Source organism: Cydia amplana, chromosome 11 (assembly GCF_948474715.1).
Source record: "Cydia amplana chromosome 11, ilCydAmpl1.1, whole genome shotgun sequence".
NCBI classification, from domain to species: Eukaryota; Metazoa; Arthropoda; class Insecta; order Lepidoptera; family Tortricidae; genus Cydia; species Cydia amplana.
The window spans coordinates 6,586,532-6,600,288 of NC_086079.1; the positions used below are offsets into that span (position 1 = coordinate 6,586,532).

The 13,757-nt window shown below is 39.9% G+C and overlaps 1 protein-coding gene across 3 annotated transcripts; it reads right to left on the bottom strand.

The window, feature by feature from the left end:
• Positions 1–2,530: 2,530 nt before the first annotated feature.
• LOC134652176 (uncharacterized) lies at positions 2,531–8,072 on the bottom strand. 3 transcript variants are annotated; one of them, XM_063507339.1, is made up of 5 exons: positions 7,864–8,072; positions 7,728–7,769; positions 6,419–6,867; positions 4,650–4,812; positions 2,531–2,881 (listed from the first exon to the last, which is right to left on the bottom strand). In XM_063507339.1, the coding sequence occupies exons 1-5, from the start codon at positions 7,928–7,930 to the stop codon at positions 2,631–2,633; spliced, it is 972 nt and encodes a 323-aa protein (XP_063363409.1). In that variant the 5' UTR covers positions 7,931–8,072; the 3' UTR covers positions 2,531–2,630. The 3 variants fall into 3 exon arrangements, with proteins under 3 accessions (XP_063363409.1, XP_063363408.1, XP_063363410.1); XM_063507338.1 differs by having other exon boundaries at positions 7,852–8,070; XM_063507340.1 differs by lacking the exon at positions 7,728–7,769 and having other exon boundaries at positions 7,852–8,071.
• Between the last annotated feature and the right edge of the window lie 5,685 nt (positions 8,073–13,757).

Below are 13,757 nucleotides of genomic sequence, written 5' to 3' on the forward strand. Positions count from 1 at the left end.
TATTAACCTTTTGGACGCCAATGATACGCACCGTAGGTTCAAAGCCAAAGACCGATTAATCGGTCACAGACAACAGAGCAACATAGACCTACGTGCATATGCATAAAGTTCAATTTCAGTTTTGACACTTCGATGATGTGGCGTCAGCGTGACAGCTTTTGTGTTTGACACGGCGTCGAAACGTGTTGCCACGCCCTAGTAGGGTCCATGACTGTACTAACATAAGAACACCTTGTAATACCATGGTTGCAATAAAGAATTATGAATTATGAAAAGGTTAATGTGATCTGTGATAATCATGAATAATCATAATACATAATAAATATGTATATAGTCCGTCAACCAAATCTTGTCAGTAGCAATGTAAAGCAAACTAAAGTAGGGCAACACTCAAAGAGCAGTATTGCGCTAAGAAAAGCAGCAATGTACATCGAACCAAAAGATTTTTTTTTTCCGCTGAGCGCGCCCTGCGTACGTCAATTCAAATTGTCACTCGCGGTTTATTGAAAAAATTTGAAACGGACGGACAATTTAAAAGCGATGTTAAAACAATGTTAATCAAAATGATGAACAAATTAGAAGATATCAAAAACAACTCCCTATAGTAGTGCTTATATTCTCTTTGTTCCCTATCTATGTCTACTAAGTTTACTAAAATAAAATCATATCAAAATGCAGATAATTAGATAGTGCATATATTTGTTATTTACAATATAATATGCCACTTGTTAATGTAAATTAGTGTACTCTTCTGGATGAATATGACATACCTGTGTAATTTTTTTGATTGGTATATATTGTACAATAGGATTACATATTAAAAATAAAACAACTGATATTTGGGTGTTTATTTAATTTAAAGGTAAATAAGATAAGGGTCGCTTTAGCTTACACTATAATTCAGGTCATTAATTGAAAAAATATAATGAAGTTACCAATGTTACCGGGTCACTTCAACCAAGCATAATACTCTGTAGTATTCTATTGCATCTTTGTAAATAGTCACAACTGATTGCTGAAAATATTAGACATGTGGGCCTATGGACGGTTTCCAGGACACAATTTATGGTCTTGTTGGATAGATTTAGGCATACGTTTTAATTTTATTTATGCCTTTCAACCCTAAAACAAAAAAACTGAACATAATCTTAAAAGTTCGAAAGAGTTCTTCCAGTGTGTACTTGTCATAACCTCAATTTTTAGTAATGTTTACCATCAACGAGCATGATTGTACATTGTAGGCCCCTTAGCTTTGCTTATTCTTATTTAATGTATTGGTATTTAATGGTGACAGCAGAAATATCTCTTGAAACAGAAACGATTCAGAATTAAAACCAAATGAAAACAAATAAGGTGACGGCTGTCGTTCACGATCCACATTCCACAGATAAAACACAGATGACACGCATTTTGGAATTATTCGAACATAGTGTTGCTAACCCGCGATTTTTCAAATTTGCCGCCTTTTACTACTGACAAGATTTGGTTGACGGACTTTATATACCTAATTTTTTTTCGACGTTTTTTTTTTTGCGGTCTGGCAATGTCATTCTAGTGACAACTTTAAGCGTCCTATGCGTTGAAAGGGTTAATCTCGAAATGAAAAATTAAACGATTTTGTAAATCTCTATTTCAATTTGCTTTACTAAATCTACATGATACAGACGTGCTTAGCTAACTGAACGGACTTTAAATAAACAAGGGAACATGTGTTAGCACCATAATTCAGTAACATTACAAAACTTGTAGATATAATAAATTAATAAAAACATTTAGGACAACTTAATATAAGTAGTAAATAATAGCTAAGCGCCTACTGCAAGATCTACAATCCAATTGAAGGTATTTTTCACTTTCCACAGTTGCCACGGATTTTTGCTTTTCGTGACAATTTTAGGCTGCGTTAATGCGTTTGTAACTTTGTACGATGCCAGCTATCGCATTCTGACAAACGAAGTTAGAGTGCGAAAGTGCGATGGTTAGCTGAGATTGCGCAATGATAACTTTGGTTGACCATAGACTAGACAAACAATTGAGTATGTATCATTCAGGAAAATGGACCTTAGTGCAATAGAGCTTATGACGAATTTTGGGCGTCACTAATAATGACGTAAGCGCCTAGTATAGGGTATTTGACTGTATTTAAAATAAATTGTTTTACACTATGCATGAAATAAAGCACTAGAAGATTAATAGAGAAACGTAGACAGCAGTTATTTTTAGACACAATTTGTATTTTAAAACACGTATAAAACTATAAAGAGTAGGTAATTTCATTGTGACGTCACATGCTAGTGTTTCATATTAAATTCCATAGGAGCAAAATCGTTTTGACAGTTCGAAAAAAGAAACTGGGCTATAACCGCGAAAATCGAAGTTCGCAAATTGCGGGCATTTTTCTCTGTCACTCTAATTACGTCTTCATTGGAGTAAAAGAGAAAGATCCCCGCAATTTGCGAAAAACGGTTTTCGCGGTAGCCCCTCTGATTTGACTAGTAGTCAAATACCCTATTCTAAAGCATTTCTAAAGTCCCTTTTCGCGCGAATGGCGCATATATTTTTTATTGCTACACCCAATGCAGTCCAAAGGCGCAAAGATTAATTGGGTAATGTTATTGTCTAAAGCCAGGTTATTTCTGAGTGGGCCAATGTTCATTGTATTTGTTGAGGAAGGTTTTTCTAAGTTCCGAATTACGGGCTTGTTGGTCCTTCTCTTTGCTTAGCGTTTCTACGCTTTGCCCCACACAGAGGTCGCCTGTGAAGTGGATGATGACCACCTGCGTGTTGAAGGTGACGTTCTTGTCTGGGTTCTGTTTGACGTAGCTGGCGTAGTTCGTTGCTGGCTCGAATTCCATAAACGGTGGGATATTGTGGTCGTCAGCTGTAACCAAAAAACATGGTTGTCAGTAGACTTATATGTATAGACCGGGATATGAACCGTGACCATGGTATAATAATATACTCCGCCTGGTACTCTCTTCCGAGATTCGCGAATGACCTAACTGTCACTTGCCTACGTCATCATGCTGTTTACAGGTTCTCAAACTTTAAAATGTGGGAGAATTTTAACCAACGGTGAAAATTATTTTAACGGCATTAATTTTAAGTTATTCATGTAGAAACATAGTAAAATAAAACAAATCTATACTGCCCTTTTCACTCCTACTCTTACAGTTCCGAATAGAACAGCCAACCATTTTCGTAACAAAACATTAATTACCAAGCTTACGACGTGAAAAGTTTGGAAAACACTGCGACTGCTGACACTGAGCGAGAAGGAAATAACAATTAACACGCGTTTGACAAGGATGACGGTCAGGGACAACATGGCGGATTGTCAAATGTGACAGCGCTATCCTGTGTTGCCAGTAGTGTAAACAGAATTACCCGAACGTCTGAAATTTCTTTCGTGAATCGGAAGATATTGCTAACGAATAATTAAAAATGACGTGTTATTGTAAAATTTAAGATAAAATACATATAAATGAAAATTATAAAATTATAAAGAAATATTTTAACTTATTAACCATAGATATAATGTACCCATGTAACATGTTATGTTGAAATAAAGTGGCAATGTTATTGTGACGTAGGCAAGTGACACTCTGGGAAGAGAAGACCATGTTTTATTAGACCATGAACCGTGACTAGAGTCTGTTCGGAAAGAGGTGAGTCGTGAAATGTATTTGGCCCCATACATTCCACGACTCTTCTCTTTCCACACAGACTCTACCTTTAGTATTGTTTTCGAGCTCCCCATATAAGTCTAGTGAAAATAACCGTGAATCATTCAAAACTGTTATGGTTGCGCAGACCGGCAAGTTACGTGGGTAACAAATGCCTGGCCATGCCGCCTCCTCCCGGTACGGGAAGGAAAGACCGGCCCAGGAAGCGATGGCTTGATGTCGTTAAGGAGGACATGCCAACGGACTCGCCACCAGGGACGCCGAAGATCGGGCAAAGTGGACACGAAGGAGTCGGAAGGCGGACCCCGGGTCCTCGCGCCCCGCGCCCCGGCACAGCTGGGATTGACGCCAGGATGATGATGATGATTCAAAACTGTTATGGTTGTCAGTAGTTGAACAAAAAATGATAAATGACGAGACAATATGTAGGTACCTATATTGCTGGTCGAGCAAATCTTGGCAGTAAAAAAAGGCGCGAAATTCGAATTTTCTATGGGACAATATCCCTTCGCGCCTACATTTTTCAAATTTGCCGCCTTTTTCTACTATATAACTTATCTAAGTATGCATGACGCGGCAACTTTCTCGCCAGGCAGCTTGTTTAGTGTGGAACCGCCAGTACAGTCATAGAGAAATATACCTAGTAAGACAAGAGTGCTCACTCCATACATCATTTTTGGTACCAAAAATACTTAATTTCAGTGTCTACATCTAGCATCGAGTAGCGGAACTATCAGTACTGCTACTTGACAATAGACTCAACAGCATAAGACTTTCCGGTCGGTGCTACATCTATTGTCAAGTAGCAGTACTGATAGTTCCGCTACTCGATGCTAGATGTAGACACTAAAATTAATAATCTTTTTGGTACCAAAACTGATGTATGGAGTGAGCACTCTATGTATTTTTTTCTCTATGGTACAGTGTAGGTATAGTTGTAACAGTTCTATGTTTGAAACGTACGTGAATAGTCGTCGGAGGGCTGGACGGAGTCTCCGGTGCACTCCGGCCCGCAGCGCCCGTCCTTTAAGATGCTCCTCATCGTCAACTTGCTGAGCGCTTGTTTCTCGCTTTTGCTATTTTGTTCGCTCTTGTGCTTGTCAATGTTTCGGAGGAGCTTCTTCATCTAGAGAAATTATTAAAATACATAGTTGGGCAACATGTCTTTAAACTACATGCCACTGCATAAATATTAGGTACGCTGGTCTAACTTCTAAATACCTACTTGCGAGTAAATATAGCTGATCCATTTTACATAATCGTACTTGTTGTGTACCACGGTCTCGGTGAGAAAGAAAAATGTACATACCTACTTATTTGTATAATTCTAGAATATTTACTATTCAACCACCCTGCAATTGATGAAATTATGCTCGAAACGACTAGTATTGTTTACATATCTACCTGATTGCTGCGCCCATCAGGGTTTCATGTGTCATTTGTGTACCTACCTATACTCTTAAGTACTTGGAAAACCTGTAATGTACATGTGAATTGCAATAAATAAATACAATTACAAATACTGCTAAATAATCGTGATTATTTAAATTTAACGAAAGATATTTAAAAAAGGGGGCCGCTTCGTACTGTATCTTGTATTAAAGTACGTTTTGAATACATCAAACTAGTTTTTATGCTGCTGGGTTCGTCGATCTATGCGTCCAAAGTTAAAACGGCCGTTTTTGTATTGAGCAGTGGCGCTAGTGTGCACGTTGATGGGCTCTTAACCACTAGAAAATAGGGCACGACAAAATGAAAAGCTCCCTCATATCTGGAGCAGCTCATTAGGGGACGTATTACAGTCAACGAATTAAATTTGCACGCCATTTTGTACCTTTGTCACGGTACCACTCAATATCAAAGCCGCTAGGGATCTTGATTGTCATCGAGACAAGGTACGAAATGGTAAAGAGACCTTACGGAAGACCACAACCTAACACTCTATACTTAGTAACTAGGTTGTAGGACTTGTTGTAGGTAAATACCAGTAAATACAAACGTAGTGTTGTGCTCCTGATGGTAGGTCTTCTTCACAGAGCTCCTCCCAAGTTAATTTGTACCTACTGTATTGGAAATGAGGGGTCTGCACTTGTCCCTTACTTCGTCCTTAACTTCTAAGAGGAACCGTCGTAGTATAACTGGGCGTTTTTTTTTTGTTGTCCCCTACACTTTTTTTTCAAATTTGGGATTTTTTATGTTATTTCTACTCAGAATCACATTTGGTTTGTTAGAGAAATTTTATCCTGAATAATAATACTATCCATTAGCATAATAAAATAGGGAGTGTTTGGTTTTTTTTTAAATTTTAGTTGGTTCGAGTCCCGGGCGAGGCAAGCGAGTTTTAGAAAATCTTTGAATGCAGTTTTGTTTCTTTTTAAAAATAAAGAAATGTCTCCTTTAAGTAAAATGAGCCAGCTTAAGGATTTAAGGTAGTTTCCCGACTTATCTTTCCACAGTGTATGTAGACTTTGTATGGCGGTCGCGAAATGGAAAGATCGAAAAATGTATGGATATTTTGGGACACTTTTTTTCTCCTATTAGGATAGAAAGAGCTCGTGATTCTGAGTAGAAATAACATAAAAAATCCCAAATTTGAAAAAAAAAAGTGTAGGGGACAAATAGGGGACAACAAAAAAAAAACGCCCAAATAACTAAGGTGTTCAAATTGAACGCAAAATAAGGGCTCGCGCATCAGGTTATATAAATACTTATTTAGCTACAGAAATGCTTACCGTCTTCGAAATTTTCTTCGGTGGATCCTGATACGACTTCTTCGCTTCTCCCGGGTCACTCCCAATCACATACATCGTGTTCTTTGGTATATCGAAGTCCGAATACACCGACGTCTGACCCTCCATCGGTTCTTTCTGCCGAGGGCCAGTTGTGGACTTGCTATTGGTCGGTACGTAGGCTGTTTTTTCATGTTTGGGGATAGGTTTCTTAGTTCGGTTTCTTTCTTTTCTTTGAGGCTCATCGTCATTGGACAGGCTCTCTTCTGATGTGGATGGGAACACTTCGTTGAGACTGATGATCTCGACGTTGCACTCGTCGAGGTTGGCGGAGTTATCGATGTCGGCCACTTGACATAGTTGGTCGGTTGAGTGGATACTGATGAAGGATTTCTGGCCGGAGCAGAGGGGAGATTCCTCGGCCGTGCCGCTTGATTTCTTTGACACGGTCACTGAAAAGTATAAATAGCTAAGGGGAAATTCTACTTCCAATAGAAGCATCAATATCGTCACCAATAAGCTTGATTGTCAAGGCACATGTTGGTACAGACAGCGAGCTGCAAAAGTGTACCTAACAACGAACTGCATGTAATGTAATTCTAAAATGGGTTATAGTAAGTCTGGACGGATGTGGTTTCATTGGGTATGGGCAGGTACTAGTAGGGTTGCCAGATCGAAAGGCGCTATTATCGGGAAAAAATATCAAAATTTCGGGATTTTGGGCCTTAAGTCGGGAAAAAACCCATTCAAATTAAATTAACTGTATTAAAAACAACGATATTTTACATTATTGGCACTACGTCAGCTGCTCTGCTCAATCTCGCCACGCGTGCCCCGCGCGCGCGCTGACGGCTCGATGCAGGTCGCTCGACGACAGTTCGGAACTTGAAATTATTGTTTTATAACGTGATGCTGTTTTTCGGGACAATTTTCACTTTGTCGGGAATCGGGAACACATGCTAAAAATCGGGAGAATCCCGCCGAATCCCGACCATCTGGCAACCCTAGGTACTAGGTACCTAATGTACCTACCCAGGGTACCTTGATCAGGGTAGAGCGAAATCGGGTTTTGGCGCCCTTCGTTGAAGTTTTCAAGCGTATTTTCCACCCCCACTCCCCCTCGCCACACTCTCGTCTTTTAAAACTTTTTTTTTCTCATTTGCCATTTTGGCGCCCCCCTTGCCATCCGGCGCCTAGAGCGTCCGCTCCACTCGCTCTACCCTAGATCCGGCCCTGTACCTACCTATTCAAAGTGAACACTGACTGAACCTAGCGATGGACCTATTAGTGCAATAAACTGTTTGACTCTTACCAGCATAGGTGCAACTTTCAGATGCGTTGCAAGCAATCACTCCTACAAAGAAACACAATAAATAAAAATGACATTAAGTGACGTATATATTCTAATTCAACAAAACATAGTAAATATAAACTACCTTCCGCCTCACGTGTGTCTGTGTGTAACGATGATTTACTGATATCCGGTAGTTTACGGGCATTCTTCGAGTATGACATATTTTAACAACAAATTTCAGAATTTGAACTTTGTCAAATGACTTCCCATTTTTTTTCTTTGTGCTGATTGATGTTTTGACATTCCATATTTAATTTTATCATCGACAAGACAACACTAGGCATTGTTTGGTGAAATGAAACGAAAGAGTATTGAAAATAAAATTATCATTTCATTTCATAAGTACCTACGAGTAGTTATGATATCGGACAACATAAGAATAACAAAATTATTCCTTCAAAGTAAATAAAAAAACAGATAATTATTATATGCGGTCACATAATTGAAATACTTAAAACACTTTTTAAAACTACAGTTGTATACTTAATATAGTCTGTGTTTCTGTATCGTACAATTATTACTACGAGTAAAATTGTGTGTGCTTCAGAAATTATTCTATTTTGGCATAGACTAAATAACTGGTATAGTTACACTGTTGAAAGGATATAATACCTATCGTGGAGCAGTATTGAAAGCAAACCTAGATGGCGTTGAACGTTATTTTGTAACTAAATTGTGATTTTCAAACGGTAGAGCTTCACATCTAGTTACAAGCCGTGCAACGCCATCTAGTTCACCTGTCTTCGCTGCTACTTCATCTGAGTATTTCTACTATAGTTTTTTGTCTATGGTTTTGGTGATGTCACTTTTTCGGCACATAATGCTTCTCATAGCCAAAGACGAAAAATATATAGACAAACATTGTTGGCGCACAATTTTAATCACAGTTTATTATGTAGGTACATTTTATAAAACTTCTAGATGTAATCTATTGTCTAATTGTATTACGAATAATTACAATTATTTATTCTGTGATAATTATTTAATCAGATCGCGGCTATCTGTAAGTTAAGGCAACGGGCCAACCTGCAGTCTTAACTTGAATTTATGCTAAAAATCTCGTTATTTTGAACAAGGGAATATTACACATAACTCTGCGTAGGGGGCGCTACTAGCACAAATCGCCTTGAAGCGTCAATGTCAATTCATTTGTAACAAATCTGTGAAAACTTGTCAAAAAACGGCATATAGTATGTACAAGTTATTTTATGGCTTACGGTTTGTGCTAGTGCTGCACTATGGCGCAGCACATTGTAGTAACACTCCCTGTTGCTTGTTCAGTGAGGAGCTGGTAGGTAAAATTGGAAAACAAAATGTTCGAAAGCACCTTGTAAACATATCTAATTGCATGGTTTTATTTAATTAACGGTGTAACAATACAAATTCTCACGGCGCGCGGGCTCGAATACTTTCTCGCTCGCACAGTACTGCGTCACACCGGCCAGCCACCGAGGAGCACCGAGCGTGCACGACGATCGCCGATCGAACCGAATAAAAGGCGCAGTCCGCGCCGCATCAGATCACTTAGCTAGTGGCAGCCTTAGCGATAGGTACACCTCTGTCCTTTGGCGAGTCACAATGAGTCTGGAGTTCGATAGCCTACTTGCAGTCTTCTCCCAGACTTACCTAGGTCCCTTGGCGATAGGTTCATAGACTGTCCCTTGGTTTATTACATTGTGAGTTGTCACTTTTAATGAAGAAGTTACACCTACCCGACATTATTTTTCTAAAGTACCCTACGTGTAAAATGGGGCTGTACAAAATGAATAAGGAGGTAAACGACGAATCATGCACAAAGAAGGTAGTAACAACACAATTTGAAGTCAAAGTAGCATCAGAAGAATCCACAGTAACACCAATCCAGTTGATGCATGCTATCAGAGCATCTTCACTCCAGGGGGAGGGTTTTGACGAACACCCTCTCAAGCGGTACTGTTCGATAGTACCAACTAGTCGACTTGGCGAAACTGAAGGAGACATCGTTCTACACAAGTCCTGGTACTCTCACGGGACGTCACCGAGCACCAGAGGGAGAGAATGCAGCAATACTGATCCTGGTACTCTCACGGGACGTCATCGAGCACCAGAGGGGGAGAATGTAACAATACTGATCCTGGTACTCTCACGGGACGTCATCGAGCACCAGAGGGGGAGAATGTAACAATACTGATCCTCGTATTCTCACGGGACGTTATCGAGTACCAGAGGGGGAGAATGTAACAATACAAATTCTCACGGCGCGCGGGCTCGAATACTTTCTCGCTCGCACAGTACTGCGTCACACCGGCCAGCCACCGAGGAGCACCGAGCGTGCACGACGATCGCCGATCGGACCGAATAAAAGGCGCAGTCCGCGCCGCATCAGATCACTTAGCTAGTGGCAGCCTTAGCGATAGGTACACCTCTGTCCTTTGGCGAGTCACAATGAGTCTGGAGTTCGATAGCCTACTTGCAGTCTTCTCCCAGACTTACCTAGGTCCCTTGGCGATAGGTTCATAGACTGTCCCTTGGTTTATTACATTGTGAGTTGTCACTTTTAATGAAGAAGTTACACCTACCCGACATTATTTTTCTAAAGTACCCTACGTGTAAAATGGGGCTGTACAAAATGAATAAGGAGGTAAACGACGAATCATGCACAAAGAAGGTAGTAACAACACAATTTGAAGTCAAAGTAGCATCAGAAGAATCCACAGTAACACCAATCCAGTTGATGCATGCTATCAGAGCAGCTTCACTCCAGGGGGAGGGTTCTGACGAACACCCTCTCAAGCGGTACTGTTCGATAGTACCAACTAGTCGACTTGGCGAAACTGAAGGAGACATCGTTCTACACAAGTCCTGGTACTCTCACGGGACGTCACCGAGCACCAGAGGGAGAGAATGCAGCAATACTGATCCTGGTACTCTCACGGGACGTCATCGAGCACCAGAGGGGGAGAATGTAACAATACTGATCCTGGTACTCTCACGGGACGTCATCGAGCACCAGAGGGGGAGAATGTAACAATACTGATCCTGGTATTCTCACGGGACGTTATCGAGTACCAGAGGGGGAGAATGTAACAATACAAATTCTCACGGCGCGCGGGCTCGAATACTTTCTCGCTCGCACAGTACTGCGTCACACCGGCCAGCCACCGAGGAGCACCGAGCGTGCACGACGATCGCCGATCGGACCGAATAAAAGGCGCAGTCCGCGCCGCATCAGATCACTTAGCTAACGACTGCCTTAGCGATAGGTACACCTCTGTCCTTTGTCTAGTTTCTATGGGTGACCCTGACCTCCCTATGTTTAGCTAGTGCCTTGGCGATAGGTCCCGACTGTCCCTTGGCTCTTTGCATCGATAGTGGGCGTGCTCGACCTTGCCGTCTGCTATTCGATTTAATTTAGTTAGGAAGTAACCAGTTTTGTATGTACCCGATAAATGTATGCACCTATATATAAATCAATAAACGTATCGTTGACATTGGCGTTTGAGTAAATCTCCTACCTACCCTACAACGGTGTATTTGTATATGTAGGCACTTTGGTTTGAACGCTTGCATTTATTTTTTAAATTCAGACTATGAGTCGATATTATGACACCTACCAGCCATCCTGCCTGAGCAACTAGTACAATTTTAACTATTTATTTATAACTAGTCATTGATGCTTTTAGTCAAGCCACAGACAACGGGGTTATTTTATGAACTTACGGAATCAAATAATATTATCGTGTCACTTGGAAAAATAAACAAGATGGCGCTGCACGCCGTACATTTTGTTACTTGACTAGATTTTAAACCATTATCATTACTGCTGCTACTCTAAGCCTCAGTAGTCTTAGTACAACGCTGTCTAGTTCAACAGTCCAGTTAAAAAAAAAACAAATTCTTCGACTTCGTAGTTCTACCGCGAAAGATGGACATAGGCGCATTACACACAAGCTGAAATTAAGCGCCGGAATCAGATATTCCGGTGCTGAAATTGTTTTTTTTCATACAAAAAACAGGTGCCTTAGACAATATCTGAATTTATTCCGTGACCATATTCCGGTTCTGAATTTCTGATAAATTTAGCTCGTGTATGGTGCGCGGTAGACTTCGAAAATCGGACTTCGCAGTTATACCCCAGTTGTCTATGGCCGTTTTAAGTCTTTGTTCTCACAAATAGCTATTGACAAGACATACAGACGCCCTTTAATTATTCCATCGTTTACTCAATTATTACTACCTTCTACTACATTTACCGACCACAAGACCACACTAAGCAGACATGCAAGACATTATAGCCTTAAAGTAGAAGACATAAAGTTTATTTTAGTCTTATGACGAATGAGGTGCTTCTAGAAACATCACAGTACAGATAGAAATCTTTTACTAGAGGAAAGCTATCTTATGATACGGATACAACTCTAAATTGGCAATGATCGATTACAATGGTCAACCCATTACTTACGAATATAAGTTCTATTGACTAAAACAAATGATTGACGTTAAACTGCTTCGTAAGTATTTAATTTATGGAGTTTTTAAACGATTAGGCAGATCCACACAGAGCTAGGCTCAAGGAAATTGCCGCGCGAAGCAGCTCGGTCTATGTAAATGTGCCTCGCCCGAGGCACGCCTAAAAATATAGATACGGACATGGACAAAGTGCCAAAAATATGTATACTGGACCTTATCGCCCATATATTAAGGTAGTGTATTTTTTTTTATTCGTTTCGATATTTTTAGAAGTGACTGCACGGCTACAACTCTAAACAGACCATCGATTCATCATCATAACATAATGTATGATCCATCATCAGTCTATATGCGTCACACTTCTCACTGCCGGACTCTGGCCCCCTTGCACAAGAGGAATTGGGACCCTAAACACTTTTGTACTTTTCTGATTATCGAATGATATGTCATTCTATACTTAGATGAGAATAACAGCGCCCTCTATATGATCATATATTATACAGGGTGCCATTTGAGTCGTGATCAGTAATATGTTTTTCTAACTCCATAAACAACGAGCAATTTAATGCCCCTACTCTTACTAAAATCAGACAAGATTTTTTTAATTTTTTGGTTATTTTTGTAATTTATTTTACTTTTATAAGTGGATTTAGGATATTACAACAGCTTATTAAGATATTTAAATTAGTAAATTGAATCGCCTCTTTGAATCGGAACTGTCATTTACATCAATTTTGTCATTTGTCCCAGTTAGAAATAAAATTTACTTAATTTTTCATTTGAAATATCTTACAAAGCTGTTTAAATACCACATTGCCATTGATTTTAGTAAGAGTAGGGGCATTAAATTGCTCGTTGTTTATGGAGTTAGAAAAACATATTACTGATCACGACTCAAATGGCACCCTGTTTATTATATTTGTACGAGCCGGAGTGAGAACCACTATCTCTGTGACAATCTAATTTGTGGAAAGTCAATTACTTATACCTAGAGGCAAATATAGAATTGACTTCAAAACTGACGATTTGATAGTATGATATTATTTCAGGATGCCGTCATTTAATCAATCATTTGATTAAGTAAATATTGCCTTGTCTATGTCTAACTTAGCAGATACCTGTTATATTGTCTTATTTTGTTGCCAGAAAATATTGAAAGTCCATATTTACTCTTTGAAACCCACGGACGCAACATCGGGTCAGCAATGACAGAGTTTTTTGGCTAACAATTTTAGATCCGTGCGTAGACGTGTACAGTCAGCATCAGATATATCGGAGCGGCCAAGGTGCTCACAAATATCTGAGCACGCCTCTATTGTCAAGGCGTTAGTGCTTGTTCAGATATTGTGAACACCTTGGCCGCTCCGATATATCTGATGGCGACTGTACGGGCGCGTTGTAATATATAGATCCTTATGAGAGACGTCACACCGCTTGCGTGACATGTGCGTGCGCGGCTCAAATATCTTAGCGCACACGCAGCCGGTGTGTTCTGGCCTTAAGGGGCTGTTCATAAATTACGTCATCTATTTTTGACGA